This window comes from Seriola dumerili, unplaced genomic scaffold (assembly GCF_002260705.1).
Source record: "Seriola dumerili isolate Sdu_G_001 unplaced genomic scaffold, Sdu_1.0 BDQW01000531.1, whole genome shotgun sequence".
In the NCBI taxonomy this organism is placed as follows: domain Eukaryota; kingdom Metazoa; phylum Chordata; class Actinopteri; order Carangiformes; family Carangidae; genus Seriola; species Seriola dumerili.
The window spans coordinates 1417554-1444200 of NW_019174786.1; the positions used below are offsets into that span (position 1 = coordinate 1417554).

General features: G+C 42.1%; 1 protein-coding gene across 3 annotated transcripts; it reads left to right on the plus strand.

The window, feature by feature from the left end:
- Positions 1-554: 554 nt before the first annotated feature.
- LOC111235646 (calpain-1 catalytic subunit-like) lies at positions 555-26647 on the plus strand. 3 transcript variants are annotated; one of them, XM_022764165.1, is made up of 22 exons: positions 555-675; positions 4333-5012; positions 7085-7154; positions 9872-9990; positions 15956-16089; positions 16901-17069; positions 18673-18756; positions 19582-19667; positions 20508-20582; positions 20922-21082; positions 21664-21824; positions 21946-21957; positions 22054-22265; positions 22632-22671; positions 22783-22848; positions 22965-23022; positions 23167-23231; positions 23461-23529; positions 23748-23826; positions 23998-24114; positions 24233-24291; positions 24404-26647. In XM_022764165.1, the coding sequence occupies exons 2-22, from the start codon at positions 4755-4757 to the stop codon at positions 24428-24430; spliced, it is 2121 nt and encodes a 706-aa protein (XP_022619886.1). In that variant the 5' UTR covers positions 555-675; positions 4333-4754; the 3' UTR covers positions 24431-26647. The 3 variants fall into 3 exon arrangements, with proteins under 3 accessions (XP_022619886.1, XP_022619887.1, XP_022619888.1); XM_022764166.1 differs by lacking the exon at positions 555-675 and adding an exon at positions 1394-1414; XM_022764167.1 differs by lacking the exon at positions 555-675 and having other exon boundaries at positions 4336-4383; positions 4685-5012.

The window sequence follows — 26647 nt, forward strand, 5'->3', positions numbered from 1 at the left end:
AGATTTTGTATGATAAAACTTCAATATTTATACCTTTTAAAACGTCCGGTATTGCGGAAATCAATGTAACCAAACCATTTGCAATACGATTCTGCATGACAAAACTTTAAAGGAATAACATTTCACTGCTTTTAGGTATCCAACATGGAATATAGAGGAGATGAAAAAAGCCAAATACACATGTTATAAAAGTGAATAATTATTACCGATGCATTAATGTGTATGCAGCCGTTTAATGTTGCATCTGTATTAGTACTGGAAAAAAGTAGACAAAGCTACTGTAGACACGCATGATAATGCACATTATGGGAACACATAATGTCTCGTTGTTAAAACCTAAGCACATCGAATGTCCAATTATATCCATGCAATTAATCTAACAAAACTATAAAACATCTACATGAAAAACAGAGAGTATAAAGCCCTCCCTTCCAGTACAGTGTGTTGTATGAGTAGCGGGCACTGCGCAGGCGCACTGTGAAGTGGGCACATTAGATCGAATAGACCAGGGTAGAGGCAGCGGGGCGTCTCTAAATAAGCTAAATAAGCGCTGGTAGACGAGAGCAGGGGAGGGGACGGACCTACACTAAACATGGAAGGGGGAAGAGAAAGTCAAGTAGTATGTTAAATGTCAAAACAACTGCTTTTTTTAAAAAAAAGGAAATACTCTTCAAGGTAAATATGAAATTCCTTCACCAACACTGTTTTCTTTCTTTGTCGTGTACTGCCAGAAGCTGTAAATCTTGAAATATGTTTGACATCCTAGTCTGAACTTTTTTTTTTTTTTTCTTTATGAGGAGAGCTTGAAGTTTGTGAACCGTTGCACTGTGAAAACTGTGACCTATCGTGTAAACTCAACTCCTCGCATTAAGATCAGACTGGTACAGATTTCAAGGCAGCACCAAAAACCGTGAAATCTGCCAATGTGGCGCGGTTATTTCCGCGAAATTTATAGGTTATAGATTTGATGGAAGGGGGGAGAAACGAAATGGGTCGCCCAGCTGTTCGCGTTGATCAACTTGAAAAAGTTGCAGCTTTGAATAAAGCTGGATATGTTATCTCCTCTCAGGGACCGCACCTACCATCAGGACTCCATGCTTATCTGTGTGAACCATATGCCCATCTAAAAGTTTTAATATGCATGAACATAATCTTTAACGTACACTTAAGTGGCCTGATATTCAATCACAAAATCTACTGAGTGTTTTCAGTCTGTTTTTAAGGCTGTTTCATCGTCCACTTTGATAAAAATTACTCCCATAGTCAGCATTCATTCCGCTTCAGTGGACACTGTGTGTGTCTAGTTCCTCTGCATGTCTATTTTCTGCAAGGCTTCAAAGCTAAAAGATACTTTGGATATTTCATTTCACAGGGTTTGGAATATGAAGCCCGCATGCAGAAATACACCGAGGCGGTCAGAATGCTTACTCATGGCACAAACACTGCACATCACACACCCTCAGGCATTACTTAAGTTATTACACTCAGCATGAATTTAAGCAGTCTGAGTCCCTCACTTTGTGGTGAGGAGGGAACCGCTTGCAATGTTAGACTCAGACACATATCAGCAGAAAAGCAGTCATGACACACACTCTACTGACGTTTGTATTGGTTTCAGAGTCTGTGTTTGTCTGCTGGTAGACTCATGTGACCCCTGTGTGTCCCCCCCTATCTCTCTGCATATACTGTACATTTTTCCTCCTTGTAGCTGCATGACCCATATCTTCTTTCATATTGCATAATAACAGCTAATAATAACATAATATGTGTGCAGCCTATAGTGATCATGCTGGTCGCATATGGCCGCCGTTCATTACTCGCCCTGTCATTGAGGAATTACCATGTTGATGCCTTTGGAGTTATTTCAATACGCAGCTGTGACATAACACATAAACACACAATGTTATGGTTCAGCTGAAAGCATACATTTCCATTTAAATGAATCAGCTCCCGCAGAGTTGTTTTCGTGTATTATAATTCAGCTCTTTGCTGTTAGACTGTAGCTGCTGGTGAGAAAGCCCAGAGGCTTCTGCTTACAGTAGCCTAGACATGTAGTGTACTGCTTGTCGTTTCTCATAGATGTCACTACCTGCACTGAGGTGGAGGATATCTATGAGTGTGTGAGCGTGTTTCACATGTGAGGGGAAATAAAATATTCATCATATCCAGATTGAACTCGCGTTGGGTCTGAGTGCGCCCCGATAACATGCAGCAGAGATAAAACCACCAAAATGGCTGGGATGTTCATGAAACATGTTATACTTTGTTGTTGATTATAGTGATTGTAGCCAACCTACTTCTGCTGATTTTCTATAATAACTGCTATTACAGTCACTTAAAAATGGAAAAATGTCCCACATAAAATCATTATTTGCAGTGTTTCAGTGTATATGTATTTTACTATAGGATCTGCAGTAATAGTTGCAGTAACAGTAGAAACAGTAGATTTAGTAATAGTTCATTTTGCATGGACATCCTTGGTCCAGTGGGGTGAAATCTGTATTTTGCATGATTAATCTACTTTTTATTTTTCAAACGAGGTTTCGGTGTTATATACGTGAAACTCAGCACACACTGTTCCAGGTATAAAGAAACATGGTCTCCCTGATTCATGGCACGAACCTAAACTGCCTCTCGGAAGTAGAATTTCACTAAAAGTCAGAGGTGTGCATGTGCAGAGTTGCGTTCAAGAACACTGCAGTTAGTGCTAGAAACAGATTTAATGTGCTCCTGGAAGAAGGAAAGGCTTTGTTTGTTGTGTGAGTAAGGGGAGACTGAAGACAAAGTCCATTTCCTGTTCTGTTGCTCCTTATATGTTGAGGTCAGTTTTATAGGCTACTTGTCTGCAGACATCTGATCACTTCAGCTGTATGCTGCAGCTGCTGTCTTATATTCATATGTGGGCTGTGACAGAAATAAAAAAACAACACACACAGTGGTGATAGTCTTAGTGACAGTAATAGCATTCGTAGTGAAAGTAGTAAGAATGCAGGGTATGATCTGAAATGTCTCATGCAAATAAGAGTAACATAGCTTTGGTTCCAAGGCCAAAGCAATACTTTATTTGGTACTTTATTTTGAAAAATATTAAAACAGGACCTTCACCTGGATAAAAAAAATTGAAATCAGACACTGGCTGATCAGACACTGGCTGATCCAACAATAAGTAAAGAAGAGTGCAGATGACTGAAGTTAGATACCCAAACCTAACTGATACTGTTAGTGGTGGCAAAAGAAGCCACAGCAGTGGAACAGCAGAAACAGTTTTAGATATTGTAGTGGTGGTAGGAGTCATGGCACCAGCAGCGGAAGCTCTAGTGGTAATAAAAACATTCACTCACACAATTTCTCACAATAAAGCAACTTCTCACACTCTGTAAAATAACAGTCCTGGAAACGACCGCACGCTCTGTTCTCTGGCTCCGTGAGCAGGAACATTTTGCAGTCAGTGAAGTGAGCCATGTTCAATGGGTGTGGTTCTCAGCGAGCAGAGGAAACTGTAACAGGGCTCCGCTCCGCTCTGTGTGCCAAAACTCTTATTCAGCTTCTGACACGATTGATAGCCGAGGCTTGAAACAGGAAGAGTGTAAAGTTTTGATAGCTCGGAGTCGAGGTGGTTGAAAAAAAGAGACGGAGCTGGAAGTGAATTAAAAAAAAACAAAACAAAAAAAACAGGAGAGCTGTTAAAAATGAACATGTCTTTGGTGCACATCTGTGTATCCGTGTGTGTTGGGCAGAAACACACAGACGGAGAGATGCATGGCGATGCAAAGACAAGAGGAACTGAGATGAACTCTCCGGTGGCACTAATGACAGTTTACCCTCCCGCCTCCCCAGCTGTGCTTAATTAAAGAGTCGGAGAGAGCTTTTGCTTGTTCTGCGTCTTGTGCTCTCCATTGTGCATGAAGATTCACTAAACACTAAACCACACCCTCTGTTAGCTCAGTGCGCTGTAAATACACTTCACACATGCACAGAGGCCTGCCATTCACAGACCATGATTAATACACCTGTCTGATGAGACCCTGACTCTCTGACTGATACTGTACACATTCAGCAGCGTGCAGTAAAAGTAGCACTGGTACGCCTGTTGTGACTAATCTCCCCTTGCTATGCATAGCTAACGTGTGTGTGTGTATGTGTGTGTGTGTGTTGTTGACTGAAGAATCAAGAGAGGCCTCATTTGTCTTTTACACCCTGAATGTGTATATAGAGGGTGTATACAGCTGCTGCTTTTGTCTGTGTCCTATACAAAGGTATAGAGCTCTGTATGAACACGCCTCTCTCATACTTCCTCCGTTCAGTGTCTCACTTCTGACTTCTTTCTTTTAGGGGTTTACTGGCTGGTGATCGCCGTTGATCGGGACAGGATCTGCCTTTGCTGTGAGGACGACATCTCTCTCTCTCTCTCTCCACAGCTTCTACACTTGTCATTGTTATAGCATCTGAAGCATCCAGCTACAGCAGAACCACAAGTACCGCAACCAAGCGGCAGCCTGGTCTCGTCAATATTTAATAGCTCCTTAATGGCCACTAATGTTTCATTCTGATTTATGATTGAAGCCATTTCCACCTTATATCAGATATACGTCAGTGCCACTGCAGTGCTTTTTGTACAAGCTGTTGATGCAATAGGTCACAGTTGCCTCATTAATTATTGACACATCCTAACATCTTATTGTAGTTCCACGCATATAAAAATATCCAGCAGAGACCGACAGTCGACCCCTCACTGTTAACCCCACAAGCTCAGGATGGTGGAGGAGCGCATTTACGCCACAGGCATGGCCGCCAGGCTCAGGAGCCAGTGGGATCGTGACGAAGGTCTGGGACAGAACCACAAGGCGGTGAAGTTTCTGGGTCAGGATTTTGAGTCTATGAGAGCCCAGAGCCTCCGGAGTGGGAGGCTGTTTGAGGATAACCTGTTCCCGTGCGCTGCGTCATCTCTGGGATTCGATGAGCTCGGACCAAGATCCTCCAAGACCCACGGAGTCCGCTGGATGAGGCCCACGGTGAGAAATGGAGGGGGGGGGTTGGAGAGCTGGGATAGATCTGAGTAATTTGGAGGTGTCCCAGCTGGGATATTCATATTATTTTTTGAAAAGTGATGAACTGCTCACCCTTGCAAAAACAAAATCTTCATTGCAGCAAGGTCATGAGACACACAGTTAGGTTCTGTAATTTCATTTCAGTCCTCTATCAAACTGTTGACATCCACTTAGCCGGACTGTGCTGAATAAACCCTACAGATCCCAGTGGAGTCTTCTGTCACAGCATGAATGAGCCAACCCAATTTATTGAGGAACATATAAGAGATAATCCTGTAAATATTCCTGTGACCGTTTCAAATTAAAAGGTAGTGTTTCAATAGACAGAAAAACCTTCATTTCTTAACAGGGCTTTTATTGTGAAACATTTACAGGCATACCATGTGCAAAAACAGTCAGATGGGATTAAAGGACGACAAAGTGGATCATAATAGGACTAGAATAATACTCAAGATGAGTTTGGTGTCGGCTACATAAATCAGTGGGAGACATAAAAACACACATTCCTCACCCTGGAAATCTTTGGCACACAAACTGTATATTATATGTGATTCTTTGTACATGCAAAAAAAACCAAAAAAAAAAACAGGTACGATCCTTTAACTTAATGAAGGAAGCATGGTCACGAACTTTCTACCTGCTCCATCATCCTACAAAATCCATCAGACATCGACCGGTGACTTCAGGAGTCGATGACACACTCTGTGGTAAACCTTCCTTGAAGCCTTTTTTTCTTTAAACCTTTTAAAATATTTGTGCTCCTCCGAGCAGCCTTGACTTTCATCTGTTGCTTGGTAACTTAAACTTTCAGTCTGGAATAATTGGTAGATATTATTTTAATGCTCCAGTAACACCAGTCAGGAATCCTGTTTGGTGCAGTTGAGGCCTTGTAAGTGTCTCAGGGAGGTAGCAAGTGTATCAGAGCTTTCTCTTCATCTTGATTTGTGCCGTCATGCCTGTCTCTGTGTCTCTCCCTCTCTCAGTCTCTCATCGGTGCTCACTACATTATAAATACACCAGGGGTCCTTTGTGTAGCCGAATATGACACCAGAGAGCTGAGTGGGGCTGTCTTCATTAGGTGTTATCACGGCAGCCCTGAACACAGCACACACTCATTACTGTCTGATTTGCACATACCGTGACAGGTCGCTGCTGTCAGCCCTGCGAAAAGCGCAGCGAGACGAGTCGTGATCTTAAAAGCTTCGCAGGGTCGTGATCGTCTACGTGACTGCAGCTCCCATTTACATACACACATGTGTATGTCCTGTGTGTGTGTGTGTGTGTGTGTTGTGTGTGTGTGTGTGTCTCTGTTCAAAAGCTTCCCGGGGTGTCGTCTCCCCAAAAAGTTGGATGTTTCACAATGCCTGCGCCACAGGATCTGTAATATCCACGCTGCATAAGTGGATTCATGGCGTTCACAAAAAAAATAAAAATCTGTGCTCTGTGTGAGCCTGAAAATGGACAACTAAAGTCTGTGTGCGGTGCTTAGAGTTTCTGTGAATTCAACCATGTGTCTACTGGTTTGTGTGCAGCTGTGTGTGGGGCGCAAGGACAAATGGAGTATTTCTTTTTATAGCTTCACCATTCAGGGTTTCTCACGCTCAACATGCTGAGTTGAAGATGGTTTGTGAGGCAGGGAATACTGGGAAAGAGACACAAGAATGTAACATTGTTTTCTTGAAATGTTAATTACTTTACTTCCACCAGATCCGGATTATTATCTGGATCTGCACCAAATTGATGTCAACATCCAAATATATGTCTGATTTTTTTAACATCAAGATCCATAAATCCATATCCAATCCATAAATCTGGCAATGTTAAGGATAGTGATCAAAGAATTCCTGGATCCGCCCCTTTCACTGGATACACGCCAAAATTGAATGGGTTCTTCTTTCCTTCCACCAAGTTTGGCGCAAATCGGTTCAGTATTTTTTCTAACTGACACAGCATGTAAAAACAGCAAAAGTATGTTTGATAAATTTGTGTCCAAAGAGAAGCACAACCAACCTCATTTGTCTCTTTGTTGTCGACAGGAGTTCTGCAAGAGGCCCGAGTTCATTGTAGACGGAGCGACTCGGACGGACATCTGTCAGGGAGCTCTGGGTAAGTCCCATTGGAGGAGATCCCAACTGCTTCACCGTTACTACTGCGTGATTCAGCTACTCGAGGAGAGGAGAGAGAGAGAGAGAGAGAACTGATGTTTAATCTGCAAGAAAAGTTCAAAGTGAGGAATGCTGGCAGCCGGCGAGTGAAACAGGTCATCGACTGGAAGATTGCCAGCTGCAATCTGAAGTCTAGGTGGTGAAGTCTCGAGCTTCCCTCTTCCCTTTTAGATCCGCAGACAACATGACCTTGAGTGAGACACTGAACTCTTAACTAAGCCTGGGATAATAATTGATTTAAGTATATATTTCAGTGAAATGATTAACTGTCATCACACTGCCACAGGTTTATATTAAGAGGTGAGCGTGGGGGTGGGGGGAAAAAAAATGAAATTCTATGACAGTGAGCTGAAAACACATTTGATATTAAAGGAGCTATTTGTAAGTTTTTCTGTTGCTACATAGCTAACGTTAGCATTAACAGCTGTTTACTTACTAGTCTGGTAGAAATATTGCGAGTTCAGCATCAAACTTCATTCCTTTACTCACCAAGAGCTGTTTCCAGCGGTGGAAAGCAACACCAATGTTGACTCTTTTTCAGTAGCAACTCATTGTAGCTTCCAATCTGCCCTGAAGACGCGGCGCTGCTCAGACGATGTGTTGTATCCTCTTGTCTTGTAAATGCAACGATGGTGGAAGCTCTTGTCAAGCGACAATTTAGTTCTGGTATGGCAGAGGTAAGGTTTAAAAACACACAGGTAACATCCAACCATTTAAAATCAGTCTGGAATCCACTAGCCACTGTGCGCTGTTTTTCAAATGCTGTGTAAGTTGCAATGATCTTCTGGTATGAGACAGGTCAGACTTGTACACATACAAAGTTTTAGCCAGTTGCCTCCATAGAAAGAATGAGGAGAAATGAATAACCATTAAAGATGTGCTGCAGCTTGCTTTAAATTTTTTTTTTTATAATTTCACTGACTTGCGAAAGAGAGATTTAAAAGAACTGAACTAAACTGAGGCTGGAAACTTTAAACTGCTGCACTTCCTATAATGCAGCTTGATAGCATCTCTTCTTTCGATCTTCACTGTCTGGAAAATGCATATATTGCAACTGTTTTAGTTGTACTCTCCTTGTAAACTGATGTTGATGTATAAAACTGGTGGAATACCCTTTAAAAAATGCATATTAGGATCATTTTGGCCAAGATTACCACTCTATTGGAAAGGGACAACAGGTGAAAATCGGCTGACTGGCATACTTGCATTGCCTGTGTCAAACACATGACTTCACTAAACTAAATGTGTCGGGATTCCTCCTTTCATGTGCAACTACCAGTCCAGGCTTCAGCTGTAAATAAGACTGAGCACTTCAGTCAACACACCAGGTCAGAGACAAACTGAATCAGGAGGATATGAGTGGCAGATGGAGAAGGATGGACAGAAGGAGAGAGTTAAGAGTCAGCCCAGCAGAACCAGTAACAGCTGATTGCCAGAGATGTTTCCTGCATCTATAATTCATGCTTTGTTTCTCCGCGTCACATCTGTAAACAAGGCCACCCTCCCTCTGTTTGAGGAGCCCTGGCGGCGCAGGAAACGACCCCCACCATCTCCAAATGCAATAATTCAACCCCCACCTCTCCCCTCCTTCCCCTCGCTCCCACAGGAACAACTGCATTGCAAAACAACAACCCCAAAAAGGTTGAGCTGGAAAACATCAGGCATCACTTTGTTTTACAGGCCAAAATGCACCATGACTGAGTAGCATTTTGTCCGTGCTGAGGGGTTATCAATCAGAGCAGCAGCTGCTTTCAGGCGCTGTTTATATGACAGATAAGAATAGAAATGTGTGGAAATAAAAGTGAAGCAACCTGTGCTTTATTTCTTGAATTGCCCTTGGTGTAGATAAAAAATGGCACTGTGCATCGTTAACCAGCTTTTATAGATCCAACACTGGTTAGAATGAAACAGAAAGTTTCGAGAATAGTGACGACCCTTGGCATGTATACAGATATGAGGATAGACACATCAAAATGTACAACAGAGCAGATTACACAGATCCTGCATGTGTGGTGAAACTGTGAAAATAATACTAGTCACTCGGGGTGTTCCCTGTCCGCTCACTGAGAAACTTATGCAATACAGTATATCATAACTGCTGAGGCTTAAACCAACAGTGTGATTCTGACTAATAACATCAGTGGGAGACTCAACCCCTCTCCTAAGTCCAGTGGAACAAGTGCCTCTCCCATTTACCTGAGGGCAAAGCTTGTTCAGACATAGTTCCTGACTCTTGCCTTCACTGAGCTGTTAAAGGGTGGATTCCATGTTTGTGTCCTACAGGCGTACTTCAAGTTTTATCTCAGTGGTATGAGTGAGTTATGTAGACCACTGTGGAAAGAAAAGCTCTGGCCTTCATGTAGAGGTGAAAGGTAGCTGTAGGATTTTTTTTAGATCTTTATTTACATGGGAATGGATCTGCTGGAACCAGTTTTATTTGAAATCCAGCTCCTGTTTTACATAAACAACCTGCTGCGACTCTTGTTAACATACAGTCAATGTATCATGGGAGGGCTGAGTCAAAAGTTTTGGCATTCATGGCTGGTTCAGGATAATAAAACAGTGTGTTTGTGTGTGTGTGTGTATGTGTGTGTGTGTGTGTGTGTGTGTGTGTGTGTGTGTGTGTGTGTGTGTGTGTATGTGTGTGTGTTTCCACAGGGGACTGCTGGCTGCTGGCTGCCATCGCCTCGCTGACCTTAAACGACACCATCCTCCACAGAGTGGTTCCTCACGGTCAGGGCTTCCAGCAGGGATATGCCGGCATCTTTCACTTCCAGGTGACAAAACCTTCACTTCCTGCATTTACCCATCAGGCACGCAGCTGGCCACCCACGTGGTTCAGTGTCACGACGACGTCTAGTGCCAGCATCAATTTGACGTAGAATACCGGCAAACTCGGTTTTAAGTTGTCTAACAAAATCCAATGTTGCTCCCCGCCACTGTGTCCCCTCCTCTAACGGCTGGCCATCCCATCATGCTCCATGAGGGAATCGTAGACATCGTAGGCTAAACCCAAACGTTCACAAGACCCTCGCAGACTTATGACTTCTACTTACTCATATTTATCATGTCTGCACAAGCACTGAGCCAGGTGGATGAAAAACCATTTGGACATAGAAAATGAATGGCAGCCAGCAGCTCTGCCCAGCTCACCTCCTGTTGTTGTGCTTCTGCCCCAGCTCCTCGTTTTGTGTCATTTCCTGTTAGGAACGCCACACATGTTGTTTGTTTAACTTTACTCTGATCCATTACAAGAAAACTCATTTCACGTTCAACCGTCAAAGTCATATATTATTTCCTGTCCGGACCATTCTTAGGCACAAAACAATGGGCGGCTTACCGATCCATGTTAATACAGCGACAAACACTCATGCTATTGGCCACTAAGCAGCTCTCACAGCATGGGACATAGCGCTGAAATGAAAAGTGGAATATGATTCTAAACTGAATCCATTTGGATTTTAAATGGCCATTTAAATAAAATAAGCATTTGCAAGGTGACACCTTGTGCTCTGGAGGTTGCGATAAGTTGTGGCCATTTGTCCTTTTTTTTTCTGATGTTGTATAAACCATGTAATGTTTATCAGGGTATAGCAGATTTATTGAATAATAATTGGTTGATTTTTTGATAGTGAGTGATTGTTGAATATCCCAGTGAGAATGAGGATTTAAAATAGTAATTCTTCTGTCATAAGCTCCACTGAGTCAGTCAAGATCACTGACCTGATCCACACCCAGTCAGTCAGTCAGTCAGTCAGTCAGTCAGTCAGTTAGTCAGTCACTCAATAAACTTTACCTGGGTGGATTCGAATGACCAACACCCATTTCTTTGTCAGATGTAGAATTCTGAAACTTAGAGAAGCTTAAATCTGTCAGTCACATCTATGAAGACAAAACTATTCTTAACAATCACACCCTGAGCCTCCCTCTGATATCTCTAAAGTGTCGCCTCTCCGGTCTGCAGGACCAGTCGTGCCGCCGTGTGACGTAAACACTAAATATTTGCTCTTTTATTCCGCCTCTTTGATGTGAGCCTCTGGCGGAGAGCGCGGCCTTATCAGCTGACCTTTGCTTTGTATACAAAACCAACACGCATTCAAGCAAACAGCCAGAACCACAGGTAAATTTGAGAGTGTAGCTGCTTGCACAGTGACGCTGTGACACAGGTGTTGGCCACATCCTAAAGCCTCTTTATGCTGCCGTCAGTGTGTTTCAGTTTGAATGTGGCGTATTTTACCACCAACGTGAAGGAACTAGGTTGAAAAGTTGTGGCTTATTCTTCTCATATTGTGAAACTAATCCTTGCAGTCTATTAGAGCAGTGGTTCTTAAACTTTTTCACATTTTACTGGGGAACCCACAGGAACCCCCTCAAGTACCCCTGGTGGTTCCCGGACCCCACTTGGAGAACCACTGTGTTAAAACACTAAATTATTTGTTCCATAATAATGTAGAAATAACAATGTTTGGCTCCAGTGACGGAAGCCGGCTCATCTCATTTGCCACTAAGTGAAACATAAATAGAAAAATGTTTTATTAAATTGCTATAGTGTCACCAACAGGACACTGACAGTGGTGATGAAGCTGGAGTTGTTCTGTAAACTTTTGATTTATTCAATCAAACAAATCATTTTGTCCTCTGTACTAGTGCTAAGGATCTAAGAAAAGATAAGATGTGTCCACACTTCAGTCATCCAACAATGTGCTCAACAATCAGCTGATAGGGCCACTACTGTGACTTTGTGCCTCATCAATATACAACACTCAAGAGCTGACTCTTTTTCCTAAGCAGCTTAAATGAGTTTGAACTTCGACTTAATAAGCCAGCCATTGTAATACGGTAGATAACGACATGCAAGTTAAAACTAATGCGAAATGAGCCACTTGAAACTGTTTAAACTTCAGAGAGGATCATGTTCGACCGCAGTGAATCTTTCCTCGCTCTCACTCATCTGTTAATGATGTGAGTTAGAGCTGTGGGGAGGAGTCCTGTCCGTCCTGTGATCTCACATGCCTCATTATCTGTTAGTGAGTGTGTGCTTTTCCGTCTGTCTGTGTGTGTGTGTGTGTGTGTGTGCGTCGCGTGCACACATCTGGTGCGTTCATCAGTGTTTCTGCAACACAGAGGCGCCTGTGAACCAAGAAGTGTTGCTCTCATGTTTCTGTCATGTTCTCTAGTGCAGAGGAATCTGCCAGGACAGCTGGAGAGAAGAGAGGGCCTGCACAAAACCAGACTTTTATTCTGAAAATTTGTCCCTGCGAGCCTCCAGATCCTATTTCACCCACTGATTGCCAATTGCTTAATTTTATTTTATTATTTTCAACCTTTAATGAGTAAGAGGCAAATGAAATAAAATGTTTTTTTTGATGAATAATTTCCCAGCGTCTCGACCTGCTTTGTTGCAGAGCCGTGTGAGCTGAGTCAGCCGCCCTGTTTGATGCAGTCAGTGCTCCGCCAGCTAGACTGTCAGCCCGCCAAGTGTTGATGAGGGAGAAAGAGACTAAGAGGGACAGGAGGAAGAGAAGCAGGGAGCAGAGGGGAAGCTCTCACACATCAAAGCCACATGCTACACGCATAGGAACTTGCAGTGTAGAACACACACGCACACACACGTCCACATCCACAGCGCTCAGCCTGGTTCACTTCTGCTTGATTACTCATGGAAGCTATAATAACAGAAATGAACGGACTGATAAATCAAACCAGCTTCTGTCAGCTGCCAACATTTGTGCGTGCTGTACACACACACACACACACACACACAGACGCAGGTTAGGCTATAGGTTAGGAGGGAAGTCCATCCATCAACCCTTGATTCAAGCGTCTTTGTGTTGGTAGTTGTCGACTTTTTCAGCTTTGTGCTGTAGCTGACTCAGCTCATGTCAAAGGATCGATAAATACCATCATGGACACACACACACACACACACACACACACACACACACACACACACACACACACAGAGATCCCATTTACAAATGTCCGCTGGGGCTGGTGACTCAGTTACAGAGGAGTCAGCCAAGGCCTGTTTTTCACTGATTACTTCCAGAGACACTGTGTTCATTTTTACATTGTTGAATGCAGCCGTCCTCCATATATACATACACACACACACACACACACACACACACACACACACACACACACACACACACACACACAAACACACACACACATTCGTTGTCTGCCAGAATGTGTGGAAATAATAGTTTAATTTGCTCTGGAGGCTTGGAAATGCATGTGTTTAATGTATATGCACGGAAGCTAAATGGCTCATAAATACATGTGGCTGCCTTTCCATTCAGTGGTAGAGTTGCCCTAGTTTCACCCTGCTCTTTTTCTGTTGCATGTATCTTGTTTTTCTTTTTAGTATCGGCCTCTTTTCATGGACTTAGCATTGCAGCCAATACATGCTTCTCAGCTTCCTTGTTTCCATTACTTGCAGATTCTCTCTCTCTCTCTCTCTCTCTCTCTCTCTCTCTGCCTGAGCATGTTTCCACTCTTTGTTCACTTCTGTGTGCCGTTGAGTCTTCCAGGGATTCCCCTTTGTATAGCTTTGGATCCTTTAAGCCTCAGACCTGGATGAATCATCTCAAACAAAATGTAATTATGAGCGCGGGCAGTGGGAATCTTAATTGGCTTAAGCGGGAAAGAAAAAGAGAAGAAGGACAACAAGCAAGCGAGGGAGGGAGGCAGACTGCAGGAAGACGAATAAATTATAAACTAGCAAATCTCAGCCATCAGAAACAAATGAAATCGTTAACTAGGGCAGGATCTGCTTTGATGTTCTTATTATAGCACATACTTTCACACAGAAAGGCTCGAAAGTGTTTGAGAAAAGATTTCTCAAGCTTTAGAGCGTGCAAGTCATGACACAGATGTGGTAAGATGTTCCTTTCTCTCAGTGAGGCTGGGTGTTGGCCTCACATCGCTGTGAGATAAAGACTCGGCAGTGTTACAGCACTGCTGTTCACATCAGACAAAAACACACACACCGTCACATAGTGCATCCAGTCAACTCACATAAAAGCGCACATGTACAAGTAGATACATGCACACACACTCCAGCTGTGTGACTTTTATTTGCCAAATGATCATCCTGCAATTTCCCTCTCTCTCTCTCTCTCTCTCTCTCTCTTTCTCTTTCTCTCTGTCTCATCTACAAATTGAATTACTCTGACAAAGACACATTTCTTACGCTGTGCTGCTCGCTCTTGTGCAGTCTTATTTTTGCATGAGGTTTATTGTGTTAGTGCCTTGAGGTCTCTGTATCAGTCTAAGTGCAACTGGTTTTTCAGTTTGTATTTGCACAAGCTCTCCCTCAACACAATGTGTGCTGACAGAAAAGCGAAACAAAACGACACAAAACAAGACACACACACACACACACACACTGTCTCCAACCGAAGTAGATGTGATGTAGATGTAGTCTTTTTTTTTTTTTTCGATGTGGTAACTCGTGTGTAATGGTTTTATTGTTGGGTCGTGCAAGCTTTTGCAAATTTGAAGCATGCAGTTTTTGGTTGTGTCTCTAGGCAACAGCAGGAGTCGACAACTTTGACACTTTGACACTTTGACACTTTGACTTCAGCTTGTTTTGACCCTTTTTGAACCAGTTCTGCTTGTAAAAAAGGCTCTGGCTCCAATTTGTGGCACCACCCACCCACACCCCCCTTTCATGTGTTGGTTTCTTCTGCTCCCTGCTGGCCAACAGCCTCACAGCCACGTGTGTGACGGGCCGATGTGGCAAAAGTACAGCAACAATTCAGAGAAAGAGAGACTTAAGCTTTAATTCAGCCTCTTTAGGGTTGAAACACAAAAGCTCTGTCACATGTTTGTCTTTTTTGTGTGGCCAAAGGTGATGAGTTGCAGACAGTTTTTTCCCCTTTGTCCCATTTCCTGTTTTCTAGATTTCAAAATAATGGAAATTTGAGCTGAGTGAAGGAACATCTGTCTGTTAGTCCGGTCAGATAAATGATAAATTAGACAGCAGCAGAAATATGATACGGCTGATCGATCTACTCAAGTACAATGTTGAGGTGGTCGGCCTGAGTATTTCCATTTTCTGCTTCTATTCAGTTTCAGTTTTTATTCCAGCAAAGTTCAGAGGGAAATATTGTATTTTTAACTTCACCACATTAACGTAACAACAGAAGTTACTTGTTAGAATTTAGATCAAAATTTCACATAAAAAACATGATCAGTTCATATATTATGATGCGTAGATTATAATAGACACACACCAGATAAGATCCACCTCAGTATACTACAATATTACACACTGCTTACATATTAAGTAATAAACAGTAATAATGATCCAGTAATGTAACAATATAACTCTGCAGGTGTCATGCTGCATAACAAGTACTTTTACTTTTGACACATATTTCAATACTTTTAAGTAAAAGTTTTTAATGCAGTACTTTTTTTTTTACTTTTACTTAAGGAAATTATTTCAATACTTCTACCACTGATGTCAGTTTTTCATCTCCTTCTTTTGCATGATCTTCAAAGCTGAAAAGATGTTTTATGCGCCATAACCCCCCCCCCCCATAAAAAACAAAAAATCTCTTGTCTTTCCATCCTGTGAGTTTGGTGTGGGACCCAAACTACCTTCCTGCTGATGATATCTTGTGTCCTTTAACCTGCTTCATATATAGTTATTCGTACTGCGTGAGTCTTAATAAGCCTTATTTCTTATATGAGTAGTCATACTGACGTTTTCTTCTGTCTGTCATGCAGTTCTGGCAGTTTGGCGAGTGGCTGGACGTGGTGATCGACGACCGGCTGCCAGTGAAGGATGGGAAGCTGCTGTTCGTCCACTCGGCAGAGGGCACCGAGTTCTGGAGCGCGCTGCTGGAAAAGGCCTACGCCAAGTAAGACTGACAAACCGACAGGGGGGCAAATCAAGATCCTAATCATCTCTGAGGCAAATGATGCATTCACGTCACGTTGTAAAAATCATATGTTGTTGTTCCGGTAACTTTCTGGAACTTTTAAATGATTTTATCACTTACTTTACATGCTGGCGCTATGTTTAGCTTTATTTTTGTGCTTTAAAAGTTGGATTTCAGTTTGCAGGATTTCTGTGCAACTTCATTAATGAAAAATGAATAAAACAGCATGTAGCTAATGCAAAATTTATTCAGGTTGTCTGAGATGTAGCTCCTTGCACGTCCAAAAGATTTTTGGTTCAAATCTCCAAACTGGATTCAGAAAAGGGAACAACTGCGAGATACATGTCGCAGCTCCAGACTCCAGCTGCTCCAGCGGACAGCTGTGGTCTCAGTTGTGAATGTGTTGGAGCTGTAAAAGCGATGCACATTGTTCATAGACATGTGCGACTGCCAAGTTTAAAGTGAGCGAGCTTCCCGGATGGAGAGCAGAGGGGAAACAGAGGGGCGACGGAGCAGTGGTTGTTATGTAACAGTGAGATTAATGCATTGTTACTCTTGCTCTGTAAGTATGTGGGTGCACGTTCATATATGGTCATGTCTCACAGTGTGGAGCTGTGTTTCATCTGAGAGAACATACTGTAGCTAACAACTGTCAGGTCTTCTGACTGCATAGTTCATGTATAAACATCAACATTAATACTAATCAGCATGCATTATTTTTTTTTAATTTGTGTGTCCTGTTGTCCACGCACTTTTTGCTTGCTCGTTAATCTGTTGTTAATTGTCGCAGATTGAACGGCTGTTATGAGGCTCTGTCAGGCGGCAGCACGTCAGAAGGCTTTGAGGACTTCACCGGCGGCGTGACGGAGATGTACGAGCTGAGAAAAGCCCCCTCTGACCTCTACAGCATCATCAGGAGGGCCATAGACCGAGGATCGCTGCTGGGCTGCTCCATTGACGTCAGTACTGCACCGAGCACGCATCCTTTAACCCAAGCGAATGGGATAATTACACTGATCTATCAGTGTGTCCCCCTTTTTTTTTAATCAAAGCAGCTATAATCTATACATTTATAATAACAATGTGGAAAATGACAGTGTGAAAACAGTGTGAAAGGGGTCGCTGACAGGGAATCATCAATATGAAGTTAGCACTTGTGACCAGTTAGCTTAGCCTAGCGCAAAGAATGAAAACAAGAGGAAACAGCGAACTTTGCTCTGTCGTACAGTAGAAAAAACCTGCCTCTAAGTTCAACCAAATTCCTTAAAAAACTGAAGTAAAAAAAATAGTATCGATCTTCTCCTCTCACTCCTCTGGGAAAAGTAATAAGTGTGTCTCCCAGAATGAACTCAGTCTTTAACTTCTTTGGAATCGTCTGGTAGAAGAAACACATCAGTGTTGAAAAAGAGATTTTAAATGGTCTGATGTAAAATAATGAAAACAATCCATCATCTCAGTTTTTATTACCTCCAGCTGGGTTTTCTTTAAAAATAGACACCACTAGAGCCTGTGGAGATGAAGTCAGCCTTTTCCAGTCTCAGTGCTCTTCGCAGCAATTAACTTCTCACTTATATAAATTTTAACCCTGTAGTAATACATCGAGTGCAGAAATGATTACTTGATCAATTGTTTCGTCAACAGATTTAGTTTTTAAAATTGTAAAACTGCTGGAAAGTTTCTGCTCCAGCCTCTTAAATGTTGTATTTCTCTTGCTTGGGCAAAAACTTAATTACATATTACAAATCAAACAGGAGGTAGTCGAGTTTACAGTGTGTGACACCGTGCACCATCTCACATACATTTGGTTGATCCCTGTCGGGGGAGGTCAGAGGTCAGGGTTAGCTGTAGATGCTTTTATATTTTTACAGATTTTAAAAAGGGAGCTGCTGTTTCTAGAAAGTCTGGAAAAGGCAGGTCTTGTGTAGATGTCTCCCAGGTCTCACCGCTGGAGCTCGACATGGGTGCTGCAGCGGCAGAAGAATGTGGGAAATTTGATCTGGGGTGGAAACCAGGAGAGGGCAGTGAAGTATGAGAAACTTGCGGTGTAACTATCAGGGACGTTTCTGCAGAGCGGATGTTGACTGACCTCTGTCGGTCTTGTTTAGGGACAGTTCCTGCAGAAATAATAAAATAAAGAGATAAACGACAAAAAATAAAGGGAGTTTGGTTTCCGTTTCACTGTGATGAGGTTTAAATGACATCACAAGAGCATCACTACAAAATATATATCATAGTTAGTTATAGTTATTGTTTTAGATGAAGCCAAAAATGAAGTGCTAACAGTGTAAAGATTAAAGACAAATGCTGTTGTGCATGTGAGCCACGTTGCAGCTGACATCATGTTGTGTTTCACCTAAGTGCGGAACAACCAGCGACAGTCATCTCGCTGATGGATTTCTCACCCTGTAAAGTCTGTTGATGTAAACGAATGAGCCGTGTCACAGCAGTGACTGCGGATGTCAGGAACCCCGTGTCACATGTGGAGCGAGCGGCGGGCAGATACGTCCTCCTGACGTCGCCTTGTGGACGTCACTGACCTCGACTCTTTTCTGTCGCCCTCAGATCACCAGCACGCGAGACATGGAGGCCGTCACGTTCAAGAAACTGGTGAAGGGACACGCCTACTCTCTGACCGCTGTGGACGAGGTGAGGACCAATGACTAATGACCTTTTCTGAGAGGCTTTCAGACAAAATGCCACCACTGTTATTTCACACAAGCCAACACAGAGCGGTGAATTCTCTTGTCAGGCCTTAAAACACAAAGAAACTTTAAAGATACTTTTTGGGAAACATGAGCCAAGAGAGCTGTAATGATTATTTACACAAGTGGAACAACTTTAACTGGACTTCTGTCACATGTTATATAAGTGTGTGTAATTTGTATAACATGTTTGGGTAAGTGGATGCACTTTAGTCTGGTTTTATGTGCAAAGGGTTTGTATAAAAATGAATTAGCTGGTTCCAAAGTCAAGTCAACTAGAAAAAAAAGCTGACGAGAACGTATTGTAGAGCTGTGAGTCTGAGCGTAAGTCATTGAATCAGCATTGAATGTTGACGTATGGAAAGGCAAAAACTGTGAGTTCATTCTGTAAAATATTACATTTTTATTCAAGAAGTTATAGATTGAAAATCCTAAACTGTGCAGTGTGTGTCATGCTGCACACACTGAGCTACAGAGATCAGTGTTCTGCAGTGTTTCCTACAGTAACAGCTCTTTCCTAATTTAATTGTCACATGATTAATAAAGAAACAGTTGACGGACGTTGTTGGAATCAGTGTTTTGGCTGGTTTCTCCCTTTTTATTACGGCGCGTTTCACGGTAACAATTCATTTCGGACACGCATGACTGTGCGTGTGTGTGTGTGTGCGTGTGTATGTGTGTGTGCGCGCACTGCACAACGCCACGAGGCAGACGTGGGTCAAGCAGGGACGAGACGTGAATGTCAGGTGGTGTTTCTTCCCTCTCGTAGGTGGTGTACAGAGGAAACATGACCAAGCTGGTCCGCATCAGGAACCCGTGGGGGGAAGTGGAATGGACCGGAGCCTGGAGCGACAAGTAAGATCTGACTTGTATTCTTGTTGATCTAATAATGTGGCATTAAATGGCAACCCATCCCACGCACCTGCACCAGTCTCTTTTTAGTGACTGAGACAAACTGATTAAAAACCTAAAATTGCATTTAGCTTCCAAAGCTTTCACCAGAGGGGTTCAGCTCGGGTGCACAGCTGTCCTCATCAGTGGGTGTGATCACATACATCATGTTGCTATAGTAATGAAAGTGAAAATTACCAGACATTTTCCCCCTGGCGCTGTTATGTCATAGTCCTATTGAGCATTTTCAACACTTAACACGCTGTCGCTGATAAGAAGCATTTGCAACTGTTCTGGAAAAGAAAGATGCTCATAATTGAATTATTCAGTGTTGTGTAACTCTGGAGGATTTGATTAAGTGACAATATCATTTACATACCAAAGTCTAGAAATAGCCTCCATATACTGACAAAGGTTTTCAAGTAACTTTTAACTGAAACGTTCACTTTTCGCCCAGTAAAACTGAGGAGGCCGACACCCTTTGCAGTTGGACCACTGTGATCCAGACTGAAATATCACAAGAGCAATTAAATGCACTGCCATGAAATCTGATACAGATATCCCCAGTGCCATAAATAACAGGGAGAAGAAAAGAAGAACGGATTGTGTGATCAGAGGGGTGACTGGAGAAGCTGCTTTAGGACAAAATGTCTGATATAAAAGAAACACAAAGGACAAATGATATGGACCAGACAAAAAAAACAAAAACAACAAAAAGATTTAGCAAGTTTTGCCTGAAGTTTTTGTCTGTGACCTCAGCACTTAGAGTGTCCAGTGGCTGATTTATACTTGTGAAATCCTCAGCTCCAGAGAGTGGGACAGTGTGGACCGCTCCGTCAGAGGTCGGCTACAAAACCGCAGCGAGGACGGTGAATTCTGGTGAGTATACATGAGCATTTCTTTTACAGAAAGGTGGGTGTCAGCCCACAAAGAGTTTTCAGATTTACTCTTTTAACATCCTGTTAACTTTGATGAGGGTATTATAGGATTGAATTTGTTTGTTATGTCTCATTTTTTTTTTCTCCTGAAGATTATTTACAGCTGTTTATGTGCAATAAATAAAATATTCCAGATTTAAGAGAGCTGTAAATATGATTGTATATGTTGTACACGCTCTTTCATTTCTTTTTATATACCTCTGTATCCCTGAAACGAGGTTCAGGGAGGTTCCCCTCTTGTACATCTCCACATTGTCCTAACAGTGTTTCCATCTCTCAGGATGTCGTTCAGCGACTTCCTGCGCGAGTTCAGTCGCCTGGAGATCTGTAACCTGACAGCCGACGCCCTGCAGAACAACCAGCTGAAGAAATGGAGCTCCTCGCTCTACCAGGGAGAATGGAGGAGAGGCAGCACTGCCGGAGGCTGCAGGAACTACCCAGGTATGAAGCGATGGCGGGCAGGAAAGAGGGGGAAACTGTAAGGTTGCAGATGGAGGGGTGGAAGAAACAGGTGGGAAACTGGAGGTATAAGTGAAACACTCGCCAGACCAGCTTTCGGATTCTGTTAAATTCTGTTCCTGGAAGTATGGAGGAAGGATTTGGATTAATTTAGTGAAGGAATGTGAACCAGTGACTCCCATTTAAACACTGAGTTTTCAAACAATGATCTGCTTTAAAATAAATTTTGGAATTGCCCCAGAACAAACAGAGACATGCATGGAAAGTGAACTGTGTCTTCCTAAACTACCGTGACTGACACAACAAAAACTGGGTTCTTATTTACTGTACTACCTATAAAATCCTTAAATAAATCCATTTTAGGTAAGGGATTTATGAAAATGTTAATAGCTTATCAACGATCCTCCCAAATGTGATGACTCTTGTTGACATCTTGTTGGTGTTTATCTTTCACAAAAGGGCCTTTCAGCGTTCATTAGAAGACACAGTCTCCAATGTGGAAAATAATTACCGAATTCCACGTTAAAGGGAACAATCTGACATTTTTCACCTCCTGTCTGCAGCAACCTTTTGGCTCAACCCTCAGTTCAAGCTCGTGCTGCAGCACCCGGACACTCCCGGACAAGCAGACTGCAGCTTCCTGGTTGCCCTCATGCAAAAGGACCGCAGGAAGAAACGGCGAGAAGGCAAAGACATGGAGACCATCGGGTTCGCCGTCTACGAGGTTAGATCTTACACGTTGTTGTTGTTGTTGTCGTAGTTTTCTTTTATTTAACTTCTCTTTTCTGTGTTTTTATGTTCCTCATCACTTCACTGATGGTAATAAATCTCTTTGTTCTTCACAGGTTCCAAATGAGGTAAGAGCTTTTCTGTTTTCCCCTCCTGAATAAACAACACACTGTCAAACCTTTTTTTTAAAGAGTTTGTTGAAGGCAGACTAACTCCCTTCTCAGTATATGGGCAGGTCGGGGGTCCACCTGAAGCGGGACTTTTTCCTCACCCACGCCTCCAGCGCTCGCTCCGAGCTCTTCATCAACCTGAGGGAGGTCAGCTCGCGGTTGCGGCTCCCGGCAGGGGAGTACGTCATCGTCCCCTCCACTTTCGATCCGCACAAAGAGGCCGACTTCGTCCTCAGGGTTTTCTCTGAGAAGCCTGCAGACTCCGAGTGAGTGGCCGCACTGGGGTGTGAGGGAACTTCGGGCATGAGATCAAGTTTTGGGGGAAGAAAATGCGTGAAAATGAAAGTTTTGTGCAGAATGTATCCTTACAATTCCTTACAATCCAAATTCTTGACACATTTAAGATTTTAATTGTGATTATTAATGATTGTTTTGTCGTCTTATTTTTTTTCAAAACCTTCAAATAAAACATTTGCACCAAGGGTTTTTGACCAGCTTGCAATGGCAAAAAATTAAAAAAATATATAATGTTAAAGAATAACTTAAATATAAATGAGTACAGTACAAACAGTCTGAAAGAAAATTAGAAATAAATTAAAGTTAACATTTTGAAAATCTTCTTCCTACGTCAGGGAGCTTGATGACGACGTTGCGGCGGAGCTGCCAACAGAGGTGAGAGGATGAGACACTGTCTCGTAACACATGACGTCTAATGATTGAGTGAATGAGTGAGACATCAAGAGACAAGACGTGTGCTGAAAACTTTTTTTTTTCACGTTTCAGACGGAGCTACATGAGAGCCAGATCGACGCAGCCTTCAAGAATCTCTTCAGACAACTGGCGGGGCCGGTGAGCTCGCTCTCACGCTCTCACGCTCGCAGGAAGTGGAGTGGCAGCTTGGAGAAATTGTATATTTATACATAATCATATATAATGTAATTGTCCTTCTTTGTCTGTGCCAACAGGACATGGAGATCAGTGTCACAGAGCTGCAAACCATAATGAACAGGATCATCAGCAAGCGTCAGTAGCAGCAGGGATCACTCTCAACTGAGCAGTGGAATCACAAGCTTGTGTTTTGCTCATAAAATTATGGATTCAGTTTTTAAAATGGTTTAAAATAAAAAAGTGTCTTCCCTTTTTTGTCTTACTTTCTCTTGCAAACAGATAAAGACCTGAAGACAGACGGATTCACAAAGGAAGCTTGCCGCAGCATGATAAACCTCATGGACGTATCCTGGAAACAGCGTTAAAACATCAGCTCAGCTTTTATTTTGTTAGATACATGAATATAAACTGAAAAACAGATTCGCTGGTTTGATTTCGTAGCTGTCTGGGTCCTCGCCTTGATTTTGACCTCTTGTGATAACAGAAGCTTAAAAATGCAATGAAACGTTCACTCTGATGTCGTAGTTGTTGATTAAGAAAGTCACTGTTGTTTTTTAACTTAACTGGGATCAGACGGACGGCAGTGGGAAGCTGGGCCTGACAGAGTTCCATGTACTCTGGGAAAAGATTAAACGATACCTGGTAAGATTACACTGTGATCTCTCAAACTTGATCTCAAATAGTATTGATTCTGCTTCATGGTACTTGCGTCAGTCTGTTGCTTGTTTTGACATCCAGCCAGTGGGCTGTTTTTTCTCATTTTTTTTTGTTTGCTGTCTAAAGGCTTTTCCATTTTCTGTGTCTCTTCTTTTCTGTATCTTATTTCTGACTTTCTCCATCTGTTTGTGCCGCCATGCCAGACCATATTCAGACAGTTTGACTTGGACAAATCGGGCACCATGAGCTCCTACGAGATGAGGATGGCTCTTGAATCTGCAGGTACTGTTCCTGTTCATTTCAATATGAGAAAAAGGGAAGGAAAGCACAAGAGGCACTTCCGTTTTTCTTTGCGCGTTCGGAAAGTCTTTCCGATGTCTCAGGGGTTAAACATCTTTTTCTGACACTTTTAATGACTGTTTTGTCAAACTTTTTGTTCCCTTGTGGATTCAGGTTTCAAGCTGACCAACCACCTGTTCCAGCTGATCATCCTGCGCTACACGGAGGACGACATGGCAGTCGACTTCGACAACTTCGTCACCTGCCTGGTCAGACTGGAGACCATGTTCAGTGAGTCCCGTTACTGCGCACCTTCAGCGTCTTATACTGTGTCTCCCATACAGTACAATTAGTAATTATAGTAATTGTAATTAGTAACAAGTGCTTCGCTTTGTTTCTGTCTCTGAAGAAACCTTTAAGACCTTGGACACAGACGCAGACGGTCACATATCCCTCACCTTCTTCCAGGTATGGCCACATACTCCCATTGTTATCCATACAGATGCCTGATGTGCATAACGTACCTGTGACTTATTCATAATTAGCATTCCCTAATTCACATGCTCTATCTGTTCCGCAGTGGATTACCCTGACCATGTTTGCCTAGAGATGAGTGGACTCCTTTGTAACTCTTGCACTGCATCCTGCTGCAGCTCCAGGCCCCAGTATCTGTTGTTTCAGAAGTGCCTTTTCTCCACCAGTTCTTCCTCTCCTCCACGCTGCTCGCCGCTGACGCCCTCTGAGGCTGAAGACTGTAAATTCATCTTTACTGTGCCTGTATTATTGGAAACATGTGCCAATCCTTGATTTGTCACCTGTTTGGCCAGCGGTAGGAAGCTCTATTCCTCTAGCCTGGCAGTCAAGTCTGCAGCACACTGAGCTGCTATGGAGGCCATTTTTAGCAATACAAACATTTATTGAAAGCAAACCTACTCCAGGGGCAGAAATAATGTTATTGATTTAATATCAGTGAGTGGAGACAAAAAAGTTTTTATGGTAAAATAACTTTTACTAGATGTAGCAATATGTAGTTAGCTTGGCTTAGAAATGCGCAAGCTAGCCATACATCTTTCCATAAGTTCCTGTCTTAACCTAGCTGTCATTTATGTTTATGCTAGCTAATCTAGCTTTTACCTAGCTTGCTTTTAGAGAACCAGCCTGATTTATAAGAAAGTAAATAAATAAATCATGTAGTCAAATAAAAAAATAAAAAAATAAATGAATGAACACTACATTTATAAACATAAAATTCACAAAGAAATTGAGACAAACATTCTGCATTATTTATTTCAATATAATAATTATTCATTTATCAATTAATTCTATTTTTTTTTTTTTTAAGTCAGGTTTGGTTCTCCAAGCAGCTATGGTAGCTAGTTTAGCTAAACTAACATAAACTAAGCTAACCTCATGAAATGCTTTGTTTCCATCTTGTGCTACACATGTGGCCAATTAGCTAACTAGCACTGGAAAACTGTGCTCAACCAATAACAATATTTTTGCCTCAAAACCAAAACTAAGAAACTGTATGGGAGTTAATGGGTGTAATTGTGCTTTTATCTGGAATGATTACTCTTTAGTGATCACTCTTAATCATAAATGTATACACAAGGGATTCTTCTACAATCTCTACACTAATCTGCTAATTGAATTTACTACTTATATTTTTTTTTATTAAATCAGTGATAAAAACATGTTGTCAGGCCATTGAGACTTCATGTACTTTGGGACAAACTACAATCTGCACAATGGTCCTCTCAAAGTTTTCTTTTCTTTTTTAATGGGAGATGTTTGAAGTTGGGTCTGCTGTCAGTTATCACAATCTCAGTGCCAGTTGTGGTGGATGTGGAGAGCTGCAGAGTGTGCCAGCTTGCTCTTAAGCCTTTTCTATTCAACACCCAACATTTAGCGCAAATGAATGTGCATAATATGTATCTCTACTCGGCCTTTGTAGCAACGCTGCTGGCCTGGCGCTTTCTGTTTACATCTTGTGCCAAACTTTGCTTTTCCCTGAGCATCAAGGGTCCACTCATGAAGCTCCACTGGGCCTTGCAGTGCGGAGACAATGGTGGCGTGCTGTATCATAGAGAATGTGTTGAGTCTAATACTAATCCTGTTTATCTTTAAGACATATCTGCTTATCATTATGCATGGCACTTTTTACAGACTGTTTTGCAAAATTTAAAAAAAAAAAAAAATCTTTTAACTTTTATATCATGACTGGAACTGATGTAGTAGTGTTTATAAAAGGGATGTGTCAGCCTTGTTTAAACTTGCCTTTCAAAGGGAACAAGAACACGTCAGTACTTAAGGTGAAGGTAAACAATTATGCAAGAAGGATGGGTATGTTGTGTGCATGCAGTGTGAAATGTGCTGTCTGCCTGCTTGATTTCTGTTCAACCTTGGGAGCAAAATGTTTTATTTGAGGAGTCGTATTACAAAATAATTTGCCACTTTAAGTATGGAGGATGCACATGTAAAGTGTCATAATGTTATCAAGCAGAGTTGACCTGCAAGTGTTTTTAAATAACAAAACTGTCTGTTCTGCCAATTATTTTACCAATTTTTAACTTTTTGTATTTTGAAACAATATTTTTCATGTCATCGAAAAGTGACTGTCAAACTCTTAAATTTGTAAAATGCCAGCAATATTGTCCTTTGGTTTTCGCAGCGTAATGCTTATGCAACATTACCTAATGTTTACAGTGGTAACCCTCTCTTTCCCTTTGGGCCCGTTCATCATGCAATACATTGGTTTACTGTGTAGTTTTCTCTGTTAAACTTCAATACACACTTTGAAAAAATAAACATGAGGAGCTTTTCA